The sequence below is a fragment of the Lepisma saccharinum genome, chromosome 29, assembly GCF_977018435.1.
Source record: "Lepisma saccharinum chromosome 29, izLepSacc3.1, whole genome shotgun sequence".
Lineage (NCBI taxonomy): Eukaryota > Metazoa > Arthropoda > Insecta > Zygentoma > Lepismatidae > Lepisma > Lepisma saccharinum.
The window spans coordinates 6,170,840-6,190,847 of record NC_139257.1 but is presented as its reverse complement, the minus strand read 5'-3'; the positions used below and the strand labels follow the sequence as shown (position 1 = coordinate 6,190,847).

The 20,008-nt window shown below is 33.6% G+C and overlaps 1 protein-coding gene across 1 annotated transcript in view; it reads left to right on the top strand.

The window, feature by feature from the left end:
- Positions 1 to 20,008, top strand: part of LOC145981188 (phospholipase B1, membrane-associated-like) — a 101,234-nt gene that overhangs the window by 63,097 nt on the left and 18,129 nt on the right. Inside the window, exon 6 of the mRNA XM_083114307.1 lies at positions 18,991 to 19,145. Coding sequence (XP_082970433.1) covers positions 18,991 to 19,145 — 155 coding nt within the window. The remainder of the gene's footprint in view (positions 1 to 18,990; positions 19,146 to 20,008) is intronic.

Sequence of the window (20,008 nt, the reverse complement as noted above, 5' to 3'; positions counted from 1 at the left end):
ACACACTCAACACGAGGGTCTAAGTAGTATATACCGTCATGTGGCGAATTTCACGGTAAACACCGTAGATACGGTGACTGGGATGTTACAATTTGGTCATTATGGCTTGGTTTCGGTTTCGAGCCCTGGGAAGTTGGCATTTTTTAAAATCTGTATGTATGCAACGGCTGTGCACAGACCCATTTACCTTTCTTCTGTCGGAAAACGGACAGTAAATATTTTCATATTACGAAACGCCTGAGGGTTAAGTAGTGTTCACACCAAGGCCGCCCACAGGATATTCTCTCAGGAGGGGCAGAGTCATAGAAACTTTTATTATTATTGCTATTATTACTATTATTATTGTTTTTATTATTATTATTTACTATTATTACTATTATATTAACTTACTACTACTACTGATACTATTTATGTTTTCTTTTTATATTTACATGCGTTTGTAATATCCATATTCTCTATATCTATACATATTTTCATAACTGTATATCATGTAGAATTTATCTTTAGATAATCAGTGTAAAATAGACTGTAAATATAATAATAATTATATTATTAATAATATTATTATTATTAATAATAATAATAATAATAATAATAGTTGCTGTAGCTTACGGCCTCGCAGAAAACAATATTTTTTGTTTCAAAATGTCACTAAAATTTCACCATTCGATTTACATTAAATCTTTCCAGAAGTCTCACGGAGAGCATGTGCCCCCCTGGGCCCCTCCTGCGAGCGCCCTTGGTTCACACCACTCTTCACGTAAGGGCGATGGTTCCCTAGAATCATTATCGCATCGCCATAAGCACATACTTTACTCACTTTATTCCATACATTCCCGTTGAACGTAGAATGTTTTTGTTTTGTCGAAGGGTGCTCCGAAAACCGGTTCATAGAAAAATCGAAAACAAAAATCCGTTTCTGCAAGAAAAATTCTTAATACTAGTTTTTTTGTTTAAATTTTCAAAACTTTTTTGTTTTCGTTTTTCACAAGCGTGTTTATGTTTTGAAAATTTCAAAACTGATATTTGCTAATCAGCACTGATTTTTAAGACTCGGGTAAAAAAAAACCGTCGTCGCCTTGTAATCAATGCATCCCGAGTTCGATACCCGGTGGAAGCACATGGCACAGTCTTTCGGATCCCACTTTAAACTGTAGGTCCAGTCCAAGGGCGACCGCAGAATTTTTTCTCAAGGTGGCAGAGTCACAAAAACGTTTACTATAATTTATATTACTATTATTTTTAATAATATTACTTTTGCTATTAATACTGCTATTATTGTTGTTCTTCTTCTTATTATTACATTACTACTACTACTACTACTACTACTACTACTACTTCTTTTATAAAAAATTGCATACATTTGAAATTTCCATATTCGGTATACAATTTGCTTAACTGTATACTTAATATTAATTCATGTAGGATAAAAAGCTGTTTTTTATAGGAAGATAATCAGTGTAAAATAGACTGTAAGTTTAAATGCAACCCTACTTCAAATAATAATAATAATTATTATAATAGTAATAATAATAATAACAATAATAATAATAATAATAATTGTTACTGTAACTTTAGGCCTGTCAGTCACAGAAAACAATATTTTTGTTATAAAATATCTCTAGCCTACAATTTCACCATTAGAACTACATTAACTCTTTCCAGAAATCTCAGGGGGCACTTTCCCCCACTGCGGGCGCCCATGATCCAGTCCCGATTAGCCTTACTGTGCATTAAGTGGTCTTAAAACACCAACTCAGCAAAATTAAAATACATTTTATAAATCATAAAATTTGACTAATATATTTTAATAGGGTGTGCCAGAAGGTGGGCCATGCCGCATCCTGGCCCACCCTTGTACACTCTCGACAAAATAATAAAAGTCTTTGAAACTGTGCAGCGTGGTTACGTACACACAACAAAAAGTTCTCGTCAAATTTCGTGTGCTAGGAACATCGAAACGAGTCTTCAACGAACTAGACGTTGTTATGGAAAGCTATTTACCTTGGTATACTCCACACACCGCGAAAACTGTCTCCGCTCTTTACTCACAGCCGCTGTGATGCTGCTGCCAAGTCTGCTGATGCAGACGTTCTCGTCCACCTTCTGCCAGCTTTCGACTGCAGAATGTGTTTCGTGGATGCTTTCCTGCCACTTGGATGCGGTAACGAGGAACTACCTTCACGCTATTAAACCCACCACACGTGCGCCACATTCCTCGCCTCGTCCCTCTTGTCGAGAAGTAGTTGTTCTTACTTGACTGTGTATTGGACACAGTCGTCTAACGCTGCAAGGTTTGATTTGCTTTATTTTACTTCGCTTTTTGTGCCACTTTTGGCTAATTTGCAAAGATGGGGATGAGTGATGATATGATGAAATTGATGAGACACTCACAAATATCCATGCCCAAGCCAGGATTCGAACCCGGAACCCCTGGCGTCGTAGCGCGATGTGGTGACCACTCCGTCACGGAGGCCGGCTAACGCTGCAAGGTCTGGACCCTCCGATGTGTCGTGTTTGTAATGTCGTTTTAAGTATTCGGCATATTCTCGTTGAATCTTGCTTTCCTCAGGCAGACTTTCAATCTTCCAAACTATTTGTCATCCCTGTTCGGAGATGACAACAGTGTTTTATCCAATGGTTTTAGATTTTTGCGAAGAGCTGGCCTCTTCCACTGTCTGTGAGGAAGCTTTTAGAAAATTCTTACTTCCTAATGTGTTGTGTTTGTCTTGTGCATGTCACCCTTAAAAAGTTTAGATAAGGGGATATTCTTCTTCTTTCTCACCTTAGTGCTGTTAAGCTTCGGGGTCCTTCAGCCATCTGCTAAAACTCTTCCTATCTTGTGCCATTCTCATAACTTCCATTAGTGACTTTCCTCTTTTAGCAACCACCTCTGACAGGTATTGTTCCTATTCTAACCGAGGTCTTCCTCTTCCTCTTCCTCTCCTTCCTTCTTCTCGCTTCCATCACATCCCATTCTCATGACATGGCCATACCAGCCCAAAGTTCTTCTCTCTATTATCTCTTCTACTGATTCTACTTGAAGCTGTTCCCTGATTTTAGTGTTCCTGATTCTATCTCGTCTGTTTTTTCCTACGACTCTTCTGAGGTATTTCATCGCTGTTGCTGTTAATCTACTTTTATGCTTATTTTGGAGCGTTAAGCTTTCTGTGTCATAGAGCATTGTTGGTGTAATTATGGTTTTATAAATCCTTAATTTAGTATTTTCTTGTAACTCCTTCTCTCCTACTATTCTATTACTTATTTGGTAACATATTTTAGAACTTTGTTATTTATTTCTTCTTCAACTATTCCATCGTCTGTTGTTATTGTTCCCAAATATTCATACGTATCTATTCACTTGTTCTAGCAGTTCTTCTTGCCATTTTATTTCCAATCTCTCTCCATTTCCATGATCAGTAAACCTTTTAATTCATTTATTCGCTACTGTTTTCTTCATGGCATTCTCGCACTAACATTTCCCGTATTTCACTCGCACTCGCACTCTTGCCCAGTTTCACCAGAAATTTGATATTTGTTCGTTGCTCTAATTCCAGCTCAGCCATTTTCACCACAGCACACACACACACACACACAATGCACGCCACTCAGCACAAATCCGCCACACGTCAACGCGAACACTGCTGTGAGACACTGAAATACCAAGATTACAAAATCTTATAGAGCTGCTTGTATAGTGCTGCCCTCAGCACTAAACGGTGGCGAGTTCGTAAACTTAATTGTCAGACCTCGTATGCATTACTTTGTTCTTGTTTAGGTTCACTATCTCTATCCTGTATTGAGCTGACCTATTCTATTATTCTACAAGAGTAACAGCATACATTGAAAGCAGAGGGGCAGGGGAGGCATCCCCTCCCGCAACCTTGGACGAAAGTCAGTTCAAGGGGCAAAAGCATTGCTGCCCAAGGGTATCTTCAGGAGGCACCGAGGGGCAATTGCCCCACTCGATTTCAAATTTTATGCAAATAAAATACATTTCGTAAAATTGTCTTGCTCGCTTCGCTCGCAGTTCCTCCTTTTCTTAGTATTATCAAGTTCAGAGCGGAAAGTAGCTAGGGGTCGGCGGGAGACGGCCAAGGGCGCCGAACAATCTAAATAAAAAAAGTTTTAAAAGAGAGCATGCCATGGCGCTCCATGAGGATTGTTTGCTTCCTATTAAATAAAAAAGGTAAAGTGCTCCCCTGTGCATAGCACCACGCCATGAAGGCGTATAGGGGGTGTGGGGGTAACGCCCCACACTTTCTTGATCCGGTCGTGAGTGGGGGTGATGTGATCAGCATCACGCCCCTGACCGCCTTTACCCCCCAGGGTTTCCCCCCGGTACCCATGTTATTCGACGCACGCCGCTTCCATCATTAGAAAAGTTCCCGGATTTGAACCGGCCGGGGATCGAACCCGGGACCTTTAGCATGGTAGTCAGACGCGTTACCGACTGATCCACCGCGGCCACTGCTTCCTATTAAATAAATATTTATTTATTTGCTTCCTCTTAAATAAATATTGTTTTCAGATTTAAAGAAAATGGATCTAAAAACTTTCTTGCTCGCTTTACTCGCAATATATGGTTGTATTCTGCAATGCATTGTAAATTGCCAGAAAGAGAAGTAAGACATCTCTTAATTGGTTTTGTCCTAAATGCATAAACAATTGTTTTGAAGAAAAGGAGCGTCCACATTTCAGAGACAATTTATGAAATTTTTGCTGTTAGTTTATTATGAGATGTATGAATTGATTGTGTAATGTATTTGAATAACATGTGTTGTACATATATGCATTAAATAAACTTTGAATACGTACACAATTTGGTGTTAGAATGTTGCATATGTATGTTCTTATTTTACGTTGCTCCATTTTGCATATGTGTAAGCAATATATAGTGAATAAAAGTTATACATATTGTAGACCATATGTAAAAAAAATAATTATATTATATTATATGCATTTATAAGGAATTTTTTGTATTTCAAGAATACGGTTTGTTGCTTGGTTTCCATAATTAATATGAAATTGAATGTTTTGGACAAAAATCAAATCGTTTGTTACAACACAAATGCTTTAGCAAGGACTTCTACCCCACTTTTGCGTAATTGACGAGTCTTTCATATTACTACTACTACTGAGTAGTATCGGACCGCGCCAGTGGATGTTGCTATTTAATATTCGCAATTCATTTGCATGTACTTAGAACTAATTTGCACGGGTTTTAATTAATTTGCATGTACTTAGAATTCATTTGCACGTACTTAGAGTACTTTACATTTATGTATTTGCATGTTTATAACTTTTTATGAATATATAATTATTTATTTTATGAAAAATATGTATATAAAAGGTAATTAGAGGTACTAAACGCTATGCATATGGTTTTATATTCATTACTGCAAAGTATGTAATGTATAAAATGTTAATATTAATGTTTATAATATTGAAAATAAGTTTTTATGGTTTATGAACCGCTATGAACGGTGGTAATGGTACGATTGGGGACGGTCCCGGTACTCGAACCCGCGATATGTAATTGTAATAAATGGTTAGGCTTATAGTGTATACTACGTATGTAATAATGTATGTTATTATTGTATTAAAGACGATGGTACGACACGCCAGACAGAATACTGTCTCAGAATCTGAGCTCCGCTCTGATGCCAGACAGAGAGAATGAATTAATATTCCGCGCAGGTAGACGAGAAAGGAATTTGGGGGAAGTTACGGTCAAGGTCAAATGACGTCAGAACGTCAGAACAAAGAACGAACCTGATTGACCAATCAGAGAACGCGTCGGTAGGTTTTCAGAACCGGTTTTTCCAAGGTTAACCAGTACGCAAGAACAGGGGAAAGATATGCAATACTGTGGGGCAGGGGAGGGATTGAACCAGACAACAAAGGATGTCTGGAATGCGCAGCAATGGTCAAATTTTTTGAAACTGCTCGTCGCTTGCATGCTAGAATATGTTTCTGTCTAAGTAAGCCAAGGTTACCGAGAACACAAGAAAAAAGGATTTTTGGATACCCAATTAGATTGGAGCGAGAACTTTAATTTGAACAAGGAGAACGAAGCGTAAGGGTTTATTATCTGTACTAGGAAGAAGGGAGAGCTATCAGGGACTGGGCCTACAGTTTTCACTATTTGCATTTATCACGGGGTAACAAACCTAGGACCCTTTGATTATTGATTTAGGTAGTACATTTATGTTACTGTGTGCTATTTAACATAACATTGAGTTTACTTTTTTACCAAACTTTGACTTTATGTCAAATCTTTTACAAGTTTTTATGTATTTTTACCAAAATAACACTATTTATACTATTCAGGCAACATTTTAATTAAATGTTGGACTCGCAAAGACATTTTTTCAACTTTTAACTTATTATTTTACAATTTTATGTTAATTTTTTTTACCAAAATAACACTATTTATACTATTCAGGCAACATTTTTTATTAAATCTTGGACTCGCAAAGATATTTTTTCAACTGTTAACTTATTATTTTACAATTTTATGTTAATTTTTTTACCAAAATAACAATATTTGTACTATTCAGGCAACATTTTTTATTAAATTTTGGACTCGCAAAGACATATTTTATTAAATTTTGGACTCGCAAAGACATTTTTTCAACTTTTAACTTATTATTTTACAATTTTATGTTAATTTTTTTTACCAAAATAACACTATTTGTACTATTCAGGCATTTTTTATTAAATTTTGCACTCACAAAGACATTTTTCAACTTTTAACTTATTATTTTACAACTTTATATTATTTTTTTACCAAAATAACACTTTTTGTACTATTCAAGCAACATTTTTTATTAAATTTTGCACTCACAAAAAAACATTTTTCAATTTTTAACTTATTATTTTACAACTTTATGTTAATTTTTACCAAAATAACACTATTTGTACTATTCAGGCAACATTTTTTATTAAATTTTGGACTCACAAAGACATTTTTTACAACTTTTTAACTTATTACTTACAATTTTATACCTATTTTTAACCTAAATAACACTATTTATACTATTAAGGAAAGACTTTTAGTTATATTTTCGACACACAAAGTGTGTGTTCTCATCTTCTATCTGTTTATTTCACAAGTTTAGGCTTATTATTACTCAAATAACACAATTCAATCTGTTCAGGAAAGACTTTTAGTTACATTTTCGACACACTAAGTGTGTGTTCTCAACTTCTATCTGTTTATTAGGCTTATTATTACTCAAATAACATTATTTATACTATTCAGGCAACATTTTTTATTAAATTTTGGACTCAGAAAGATATTTTTACAACTTTTTAATTTATTATTTTACAAGTTTATACCTATTTTTAACCTAAATAACACTATTTACACTATTGAGGAAAGACTTTTAGTTACATTTTCGGCACACAAAGTGTGTGTTCTCAACTTTAATTTGTTTATTTCTCAAGTTTAGCCTAATATTTACTCAAATAGCACGATTTGATCGTGTCTTTTATTACATTTTGGACATACACACACACACACACACACACACACACACACACACACACACACACACACAGAGAGAGAGAGAGAGAGAGAGAGAGAGAGAGAGAGATTTTTCCAAGTTTACAGGATTATTCTCCAAGTTTACTCAAATAACACAATTTAAATGTGTTTTGAATTAGATTTTGTACACACGACGTGTGTTTTGTCAACTTTTACCCTTTTATTTTTCAATTTTATGTTTATTTTACCAAAGTAAGACGGCTTAGTCTATTCAAGAAAGTTTTCAATTATATTTTGGATGCAAAAGTATATTTTGTCAAGTTCTACCCTTTTATTTTACAAGTTTAGGCTTATTATTACTCAAATAACACAATTTCATCTATTTAGGCAACATTTTGTTTCTTATATTTTACTCACAAAGACATTTTTTCAATTTTTAATGTATTATTTCACAAGTTTATGTAATTTTTTATTCTAATAACACAATTTTAACTCTTCAGGCAACATTTTTTATTGCGATTTGGATTTACAAAGAGATTTTTTAAATTTTTGTATTAAATTTTCTATTTATTACGTTTTGTATTTCACATTCACTAATTTTTAAAGTTTTACTTTTTATTTTTATCTAAAAACTAAAGAAAAAAGTATTTTTAACTAAAAGTTATTTTATAGTTTTCGGTTTTCAGATTTCCACTATGCTATTTTTGGTTCTGTATTTCTATATTAGGATATTACAAAGTTCTAAGGTGTGTATAATATTTCAAAGTATTTTCAGGGTGTATTTGTTAATGCATTTGGATGATAACTATTAGGTTTTTGGACGAACTAATGTTAAGAATATTTCATCCAATCAGAAAACGCGTCGGTTTTATTTCAACCAATCAGAGAAGGCGTCAGTTTGCTTATGAGGTATAAAAACTGCGTGAAAGCAAGCAGAAGCTATTTTGAGAAGTATTTCTGAAGCATTGCGTCAGAGAAGACATCAAGTTGTGATTATTGTCTGAGATTTGAAGACAAAGAACTCAAAAGAAGCTATAATTAAGGTAAGTGAATTGTTACATATATGTATGGTGCTTTTAAATAATGCGTAAATGCAAATAATGAACCGAAGCAAGAAACAAATATGCGTAATGTGAACAAGTACTACAACTAGTTTTTCTATTTTTTACAGGTGATTCTATTGTTTCTGTACGTGTGACTGAAAGGGACCATTAGTAAAAGATGGCGTCTTCAACCTCCACAAACAACGCTAACCACACTGCGGTGAGTACCTCGCAAGAGATTTTACCACTGGAATGTATATTTCTCCACTAGTTTTTGAAATAATATATAAATCCAGAAAACAAAGAAACGAAAAAAGTAAATACAGAAATGAATATGCGTAATATAAACAAGTACTACAACTATGTTTCTATTTTTCAGGTGTTCTTATTTGTGTACCTGTGAGTGGAAGGATCTATTACTGGAAATAACGCCAACAAAGTAACCAACAAGGACATGAGTCAAATAATTGCATCATGTCCATGTTTTTCCAATTATATCTATAAGGACTGTGTGTTGGAGACTTTGAAGAGGTATACACCTGGCAAGTATATTATATGCTGGGGATGTTATTCTAATCAAGGCAACCAATTAGCCCACGATTGTGTAGTTAACCATTTCTACGAGTGTGAGTGCGTATGCTGTAAAGATGAAGATTTACTCTCTGAACGTTATTTTATTTGCCAAGGAGAACGCTGTTTGAATAAATGCCAACGATGTGTTAAGTGGATGTGCGAGAGAATCCAGTATTATTTACAGGACTTGCATAACACAAAACATATTTTTGATTTTTATATTACTAACCATGAGGATGATGCGGATGCTTTGACGGCACACGAGGTACAGACAGAATACAAAGCTTTTTATAGTGTGTTATGTGAAATTTCAAACAATATCGAACTAGTGAAAACTCTTATAGATCCTATACGCTCAGCAGAGCTTACTTATGGTAGCACAGGATTTTTGTGAGAGTTGAATAGAGACTGACTAATAACACCGAAAATGGTGCAATACATTATTGATGTACAAGGATTTATTTATAACAGAAAATTTATATTGCGTGAGATTTGTGTGAGTTCTACAAATTTGGACACTGTGTATTATGCGCTTGTGAGTGTTCCCGATTATTTCAAAGAGAACAAAGAATCGCGCTGGGTTAAAGACAATCTCCATGCATTAATGTATGATATTTCTTGTGGATGTGAAATATACTATGTCCGGAGGGCAGTTAGGAACTTGAACTGTCAAGGTGGTACATTTTTCTGCAAAGGAAAATCCCAAATTATCAAAGATTTGTTTAATATTGATAACATTGTTGATTTACAAACTGTAAACTGTCCATCCCTTAAGAATTTGTATATGTTTCAAGGAGGATTGTGCAAGTATCATTCTGATACTTCTCCCCCAGCTGAACAAGGTTGCGCATTCAGAAATGTTCAAAGACTTGTATGTTGGTACAATAATAAAAATATTAATGTGTAATGTATTTAGTGCAAATAATAAAGATTTGTGAAAAAGAAATGTTTTCTATGTTGTTATTTAGTTTTAAAGCCTTTATTCAAGGTATTTTCAAGTATTACTGGTTTTTTGGCTGCATCAACACATGGGTTATTTCTATTTGGTTTATTATACGAGGCTACAATCACTATATGTCTATGAGGACTAAAATCCACTGATTGAACCTTAAAGCTTAGGTTTACTATGTATATTGATTAAACACAGGACAACACGAATCTTACAGAGGATTGTAGGAGGCATAGGCCCACACGCCAGAGCCTTATTAGCCTGCAAGAACAACTTGTATGTTGAATTGTGACTGTTTAGCAATAATATTTATAAAGTTTAAATCATTTTCATTAGATTACATATATATTTTGGATTCAAATAAAACTCAAGTTAAGTTTTTTAAGTTTATTTTTATTTAATATACAAATATAGAATATATCAAATTTACATATATGAAAAGTACTCTACCAAAGAGCAAAAGTCACATAGGGATTACGATTTAGCCGATGCTGAAATTCTTCCATGAGGGATTTGTAGTAAGAGAGAAATTTTTGCCACTGTTTAAAGTTGAGGGTGACTCCACCAGAGATGCTGGTGATTTCCACTTTTATATTTTCTCCACTGCCCTCGAAGGTGAAGTAAGGTTCTCCTATAATGTTTATAGATCTGAATCTGTCTTTTTGTGTGGGGAATCTGTTTTTGTAAGTGTCGAAGATCACATCTGATTTGTAGACGCATGATGGGTACTCTTTTTTATTTAGGACAATGTATTTTTTTTCATGTTTCAAAATCAATTCAGTGTCTGCGAAAGTACCTCGAATAATGATATCCATGTTGGCATCGATGATGAATCTGGTTTCTGGTTTTATGTTGTTCATTTGGTGGGTGCCTCTGATAGACTGCATTTTGGTTTGGTATCAATAAAAAGTTTTAAAAATATGCAACTAGTGCTACAAAAGGAACGGAAATCATCGACAATTTCTGGATTATAACTAAAATTCAGTTTGCCTTTTACATATCCAATATTTACAGACCAACACTAACTAGACTTCGATTTATATAAATGTAGCAGGAACTATATTTCTGAGAATCAAACTATATTAGGATTATATGTTAAACTTATACAAAACCAAATTATTCTATGTAAGTATATTTATATTGACTGGATTATTTAACAGATCAAACAGAAAGAAGGCAAATTCCACTAAACGTAGGTGATTGCATGAAAATAACTAGGTCAAGGAGTGACCAACAGTGAGCTGAGGTTATATATAGAGGGTCGCTCTTCATAATTCTTACCTTCGCTGGATCGGCGAAGGAACGCACTTGTGGGCGGTAGAACCTGAATGGGTTTCACCAAGACATCGGAGACTCGAAGCAGATGTCTTGGTGGATGAACCCAAGTAGGGTCATAGGCGCTAGGGTCAATTTGGTTATTTCTTCTTGTATGAGGAACCAATTTGGCCAACTCCCCACATTAACTTACATTGCTTATAACTAATTAAATTTGAAGAAAAATTATAATCTCTTAGACTGTAAACATATTTTATATTTAGGCTGCACAAGATCCAATGATAAAATTAACAAATGGTAACCGCCCAGACAGGGACTCGAACCCTGGACAGATAGGTTAAAACCCATCTGAGCACAAGGTATTCTTTTTTTTGAAAAGTTAGTTATGTTAAGAAATATCGTTTGAGAACTCTTTTGGTCTGGGTCGACAGAGAAGGAGACACCATTTCCAAAATTTTACAGACTGGATGTATTTTACCGCCACTATAGAGGTCTTTACTATATGTAATTCGAAACGCTAGAGTTCAGTTAGCTTTCAAAATTGAAGTTACATAGTACAATATGTTGAAGATTTTGTGTTTGGTACGCATTACAAGTTACACTATATCTAATTACGGACATATAATACTAAAACTTTGCTAGTAGTTGATGAGTTGACAGTAAATTTGAGAGTTTTAGCACCATTTGTCCTGAAATGGATATAAGTGTAACTTGTTAAGTGTGACAAACACAAAATCTTCAACATATTGTACTATGTAACTTCAATTTTGAAAGCTAACTGAACTCTAGCGTTTCGAATTACATATAGTAAAGACCTCTATAGTGGCGGTAAAATACATCCAGTCTGTAAAATTTTGGAAATGGTGTCTCCTTCTCTGTCGACCCAGACCAAAAGAGTTCTCAAACGATATTTCTTAACATAACTAACTTTTCAAAAAAAAGAATACCTTGTGCTCAGATGGGTTTTAACCTATCTGTCCAGGGTTCGAGTCCCTGTCTGGGCGGTTACCATTTGTTAATTTTATCATTGGATCTTGTGCAGCCTAAATATAAAATATGTTTACAGTCTAAGAGATTATAATTTTTCTTCAAATTTAATTAGTTATAAGCAATGTAAGTTAATGTGGGGAGTTGGCCAAATTGGTTCCTCATACAAGAAGAAATAACCAAATTGACCCTAGCGCCTATGACCCTACTTGGGTTCATCCACCAAGACATCTGCTTCGAGTCTCCGATGTCTTGGTGAAACCCATTCAGGTTCTACCGCCCACAAGTGCGTTCCTTCGCCGATCCAGCGAAGGTAAGAATTATGAAGAGCGACCCTCTATATATAACCTCAGCTCACTGTTGGTCACTCCTTGACCTAGTTATTTTCATGCAATCACCTACGTTTAGTGGAATTTGCCTTCTTTCTGTTTGATCTGTTAAATAATCCAGTCAATATAAATATACTTACATAGAATAATCTGGTTTTGTATAAGTTTAACATATAATCCTAATATAGTTTGATTCTCAGAAATATAGTTCCTGCTACATTTATATAAATCGAAGTCTAGTTAGTGTTGGTCTGTAAATATTGGATATGTAAAAGGCAAACTGAATTTTAGTTATAATCCAGAAATTGTCGATGATTTCCGTTCCTTTTGTAGCACTAGTTGCATATTTTTAAAACTTTTTATTGATACCAAACCAAAATGCAGTCTATCAGAGGCACCCACCAAATGAACAACATAAAACCAGAAACCAGATTCATCATCGATGCCAACATGGATATCATTATTCGAGGTACTTTCGCAGACACTGAATTGATTTTGAAACATGAAAAAAAATACATTGTCCTAAATAAAAAAGAGTACCCATCATGCGTCTACAAATCAGATGTGATCTTCGACACTTACAAAAACAGATTCCCCACACAAAAAGACAGATTCAGATCTATAAACATTATAGGAGAACCTTACTTCACCTTCGAGGGCAGTGGAGAAAATATAAAAGTGGAAATCACCAGCATCTCTGGTGGAGTCACCCTCAACTTTAAACAGTGGCAAAAATTTCTCTCTTACTACAAATCCCTCATGGAAGAATTTCAGCATCGGCTAAATCGTAATCCCTATGTGACTTTTGCTCTTTGGTAGAGTACTTTTCATATATGTAAATTTGATATATTCTATATTTGTATATTAAATAAAAATAAACTTAAAAAACTTAACTTGAGTTTTATTTGAATCCAAAATATATATGTAATCTAATGAAAATGATTTAAACTTTATAAATATTATTGCTAAACAGTCACAATTCAACATACAAGTTGTTCTTGCAGGCTAATAAGGCTCTGGCGTGTGGGCCTATGCCTCCTACAATCCTCTGTAAGATTCGTGTTGTCCTGTGTTTAATCAATATACATAGTAAACCTAAGCTTTAAGGTTCAATCAGTGGATTTTAGTCCTCATAGACATATAGTGATTGTAGCCTCGTATAATAAACCAAATAGAAATAACCCATGTGTTGATGCAGCCAAAAAACCAGTAATACTTGAAAATACCTTGAATAAAGGCTTTAAAACTAAATAACAACATAGAAAACATTTCTTTTTCACAAATCTTTATTATTTGCACTAAATACATTACACATTAATATTTTCATTATTGTACCAACATACAAGTCTTTGAACATTTCTGAATGCGCAACCTTGTTCAGCTGGGGGAGAAGTATCAGAATGATACTTGCACAATCCTCCTTGAAACATATACAAATTCTTAAGGGATGGACAGTTTACAGTTTGTAAATCAACAATGTTATCAATATTAAACAAATCTTTGATAATTTGGGATTTTCCTTTGCAGAAAAATGTACCACCTTGACAGTTCAAGTTCCTAACTGCCCTCCGGACATAGTATATTTCACATCCACAAGAAATATCATACATTAATGCATGGAGATTGTCTTTAACCCAGCGCGATTCTTTGTTCTCTTTGAAATAATCGGGAACACTCACAAGCGCATAATACACAGTGTCCAAATTTGTAGAACTCACACAAATCTCACGCAATATAAATTTTCTGTTATAAATAAATCCTTGTACATCAATAATGTATTGCACCATTTTCGGTGTTATTAGTCAGTCTCTATTCAACTCTCACAAAAATCCTGTGCTACCATAAGTAAGCTCTGCTGAGCGTATAGGATCTATAAGAGTTTTCACTAGTTCGATATTGTTTGAAATTTCACATAACACACTATAAAAAGCTTTGTATTCTGTCTGTACCTCGTGTGCCGTCAAAGCATCCGCATCATCCTCATGGTTAGTAATATAAAAATCAAAAATATGTTTTGTGTTATGCAAGTCCTGTAAATAATACTGGATTCTCTCGCACATCCACTTAACACATCGTTGGCATTTATTCAAACAGCGTTCTCCTTGGCAAATAAAATAACGTTCAGAGAGTAAATCTTCATCTTTACAGCATACGCACTCACACTCGTAGAAATGGTTAACTACACAATCGTGGGCTAATTGGTTGCCTTGATTAGAATAACATCCCCAGCATATAATATACTTGCCAGGTGTATACCTCTTCAAAGTCTCCAACACACAGTCCTTATAGATATAATTGGAAAAACATGGACATGATGCAATTATTTGACTCATGTCCTTGTTGGTTACTTTGTTGGCGTTATTTCCAGTAATAGATCCTTCCACTCACAGGTACACAAATAAGAACACCTGAAAAATAGAAACATAGTTGTAGTACTTGTTTATATTACGCATATTCATTTCTGTATTTACTTTTTTCGTTTCTTTGTTTTCTGGATTTATATATTATTTCAAAAACTAGTGGAGAAATATACATTCCAGTGGTAAAATCTCTTGCGAGGTACTCACCGCAGTGTGGTTAGCGTTGTTTGTGGAGGTTGAAGACGCCATCTTTTACTAATGGTCCCTTTCAGTCACACGTACAGAAACAATAGAATCACCTGTAAAAAATAGAAAAACTAGTTGTAGTACTTGTTCACATTACGCATATTTGTTTCTTGCTTCGGTTCATTATTTGCATTTACGCATTATTTAAAAGCACCATACATATATGTAACAATTCACTTACCTTAATTATAGCTTCTTTTGAGTTCTTTGTCTTCAAATCTCAGACAATAATCACAACTTGATGTCTTCTCTGACGCAATGCTTCAGAAATACTTCTCAAAATAGCTTCTGCTTGCTTTCACGCAGTTTTTATACCTCATAAGCAAACTGACGCCTTCTCTGATTGGTTGAAATAAAACCGACGCGTTTTCTGATTGGATGAAATATTCTTAACATTAGTTCGTCCAAAAACCTAATAGTTATCATCCAAATGCATTAACAAATACACCCTGAAAATACTTTGAAATATTATACACACCTTAGAACTTTGTAATATCCTAATATAGAAATACAGAACCAAAAATAGCATAGTGGAAATCTGAAAACCGAAAACTATAAAATAACTTTTAGTTAAAAATACTTTTTTCTTTAGTTTTTAGATAAAAATAAAAAGTAAAACTTTAAAAATTAGTGAATGTGAAATACAAAACGTAATAAATAGAAAATTTAATACAAAAATTTAAAAAATCTCTTTGTAAATCCAAATCGCAATAAAAAATGTTGCCTGAAGAGTTAAAATTGTGTTATTAGAATAAAAAATTACATAAACTTGTGAAATAATACATTAAAAATTGAAAAAAATGTCTTTGTGAGTAAAATATAAGAAACAAAATGTTGCCTAAATAGATGAAATTGTGTTATTTGAGTAATAATAAGCCTAAACTTGTAAAATAAAAGGGTAGAACTTGACAAAATATACTTTTGCATCCAAAATATAATTGAAAACTTTCTTGAATAGACTAAGCCGTCTTACTTTGGTAAAATAAACTTAAAATTGAAAAATAAAAGGGTAAAAGTTGACAAAACACACGTCGTGTGTACAAAATCTAATTCAAAACACATTTAAATTGTGTTATTTGAGTAAACTTGGAGAATAATCCTGTAAACTTGGAAAAATCTCTCTCTCTCTCTCTCTCTCTCTCTCTCTCTCTGTGTGTGTGTGTGTGTGTGTGTGTGTGTGTGTGTGTGTGTGTGTGTGTGTATGTCCAAAATGTAATAAAAGACACGATCAAATCGTGCTATTTGAGTAAATATTAGGCTAAACTTGAGAAATAAACAAATTAAAGTTGAGAACACACACTTTGTGTGCCGAAAATGTAACTAAAAGTCTTTCCTCAATAGTGTAAATAGTGTTATTTAGGTTAAAAATAGGTATAAACTTGTAAAATAATAAATTAAAAAGTTGTAAAAATATCTTTCTGAGTCCAAAATTTAATAAAAAATGTTGCCTGAATAGTATAAATAATGTTATTTGAGTAATAATAAGCCTAATAAACAGATAGAAGTTGAGAACACACACTTAGTGTGTCGAAAATGTAACTAAAAGTCTTTCCTGAACAGATTGAATTGTGTTATTTGAGTAATAATAAGCCTAAACTTGTGAAATAAACAGATAGAAGATGAGAACACACACTTTGTGTGTCGAAAATATAACTAAAAGTCTTTCCTTAATAGTATAAATAGTGTTATTTAGGTTAAAAATAGGTATAAAATTGTAAGTAATAAGTTAAAAAGTTGTAAAAAATGTCTTTGTGAGTCCAAAATTTAATAAAAAATGTTGCCTGAATAGTACAAATAGTGTTATTTTGGTAAAAATTAACATAAAGTTGTAAAATAATAAGTTAAAAATTGAAAAATGTTTTTTTGTGAGTGCAAAATTTAATAAAAAATGTTGCTTGAATAGTACAAAAAGTGTTATTTTGGTAAAAAAATAATATAAAGTTGTAAAATAATAAGTTAAAAGTTGAAAAATGTCTTTGTGAGTGCAAAATTTAATAAAAAATGCCTGAATAGTACAAATAGTGTTATTTTGGTAAAAAAAATTAACATAAAATTGTAAAATAATAAGTTAAAAGTTGAAAAAATGTCTTTGCGAGTCCAAAATTTAATAAAATATGTCTTTGCGAGTCCAAAATTTAATAAAAAATGTTGCCTGAATAGTACAAATATTGTTATTTTGGTAAAAAAATTAACATAAAATTGTAAAATAATAAGTTAACAGTTGAAAAAATATCTTTGCGAGTCCAAGATTTAATAAAAAATGTTGCCTGAATAGTATAAATAGTGTTATTTTGGTAAAAAAATTAACATAAAATTGTAAAATAATAAGTTAAAAGTTGAAAAAATGTCTTTGCGAGTCCAACATTTAATTAAAATGTTGCCTGAATAGTATAAATAGTGTTATTTTGGTAAAAATACATAAAAACTTGTAAAAGATTTGACATAAAGTCAAAGTTTGGTAAAAAAGTAAACTCAATGTTATGTTAAATAGCACACAGTAACATAAATGTACTACCTAAATCAATAATCAAAGGGTCCTAGGTTTGTTACCCTGTGATAAAAGCAAATAGTGAAAACTGTAGGCCCAGTCCCTGATAGCTCTCCCTTCTTCCTAGTACAGATAATAAACCCTTACGCTTCGTTCTCCTTGTTCAAATTAAAGTTCTCGCTCCAATCTAATTGGGTATCCAAAAATCCTTTTTTCTTGTGTTCTCGGTAACCTTGGCTTACTTAGACAGAAACATATTCTAGCATGCAAGCGACGAGCAGTTTCAAAAAATTTGACCATTGCTGCGCATTCCAGACATCCTTTGTTGTCTGGTTCAATCCCTCCCCTGCCCCACAGTATTGCATATCTTTCCCCTGTTCTTGCGTACTGGTTAACCTTGGAAAAACCGGTTCTGAAAACCTACCGACGCGTTCTCTGATTGGTCAATCAGGTTCGTTCTTTGTTCTGACGTTCTGACGTCATTTGACCTTGACCGTAACTTCCCCCAAATTCCTTTCTCGTCTACCTGCGCGGAATATTAATTCATTCTCTCTGTCTGGCATCAGAGCGGAGCTCAGATTCTGAGACAGTATTCTGTCTGGCGTGTCGTACCATCGTCTTTAATACAATAATAACATACATTATTACATACGTAGTATACACTATAAGCCTAACCATTTATTACAATTACATATCGCGGGTTCGAGTACCGGGACCGTCCCCAATCGTACCATTACCACCGTTCATAGCGGTTCATAAACCATAAAAACTTATTTTCAATATTATAAACATTAATATTAACATTTTATACATTACATACTTTGCAGTAATGAATATAAAACCATATGCATAGCGTTTAGTACCTCTAATTACCTTTTATATACATATTTTTCATAAAATAAATAATTATATATTCATAAAAAGTTATAAACATGCAAATACATAAATGTAAAGTACTCTAAGTACGTGCAAATGAATTCTAAGTACATGCAAATTAATTAAAACCCGTGCAAATTAGTTCTAAGTACATGCAAATGAATTGCGAATATTAAATAGCAACATCCACTGGCGCTGTCCGATACTACTCTACTGCTATTACTACCAATAATAATAATAATAATAACAATATTATTATTATCATTATTATTGGTACGTTTATCCTGGTACTTGCTCCCCAGACAAATTCGCCTCTGATTGAAAGGTGCAAAATGGCCTAATCTGCCATTCATCCATTCCTTCCTATTACAGACCATTTCTTGCTGACGAAACTGACAGGAAAACCCATTCGATGTCGCCTCTTCAACCTCGTGGAATGCAGCTGCCTCTTCTCCAGGAAGGGAGAGATGCTGCGAGAAGACTACGCAAGGATCATCAAAGGATTCCAGAAAGTGGAAGAGGAACTGGTAAAAACTGCCTCTTTTGTTCTCGCTGACACCAACTAAGTAACTAACCCTCTAACAAGGGAGCACGCACAATTTTTTTTCTCGGGGAACATAGTCATATTAACTTTTATTATTATTATTATCATCATCATCATCATTAATATTATTATTGTTATTATTACTGCTATTATTATTGCTTTTATTTTTGTTTTATTATTATTATTATTATTATTATTATATTACTATTACTACTACTACTACTACTACTACTACTTATGTTTTTCTTTAAAAATTACGTACATTTGTAATTTCCAGTCTGAATATCTATACACAATTTCCATAACTGTAAACTTAACAATAATTCATGTAGGACAAAAAGCTGTTTTTTAATTGAAATAATAATAATAATAACAATAGTTGCTGTAAGTCAGAAAACAAAACTTTTTGTTATAAAATATCTCTACCATTTTGCCATTCGAATTAAAATAACTCTTTCCAGATATCTTAGGAGGGGCAAATGTCTTCCTGCCACCTCTCCCTGCAGGTTTATGGCTGCAGACATGGACGTCTAGAGGATGTTTTCCAGGGAGGGGGCAAAGGAGGTGTATTTTTCCGCAAAATAGTGAAGCCCCTAAAAAAACACTATTTCAGTCTGAAATTATGAGGCTCCTTCAACGAATTTGTATTAACATAAATTACTTTAACTGAAATGAAATTATTTGTGATATATATAATTTTTATGTGTACATTTACTTTCAAGGGGCGGGCGTGGTCCACCCTTCCATTCCTTCCGGACGTCCATTGTTAGAGCAAAACAAGCTTTTCATCTGTCCCAATCCGGGGAAGATGAATCGATTACAGCCCGTTTCGCCTTATCACCTCCC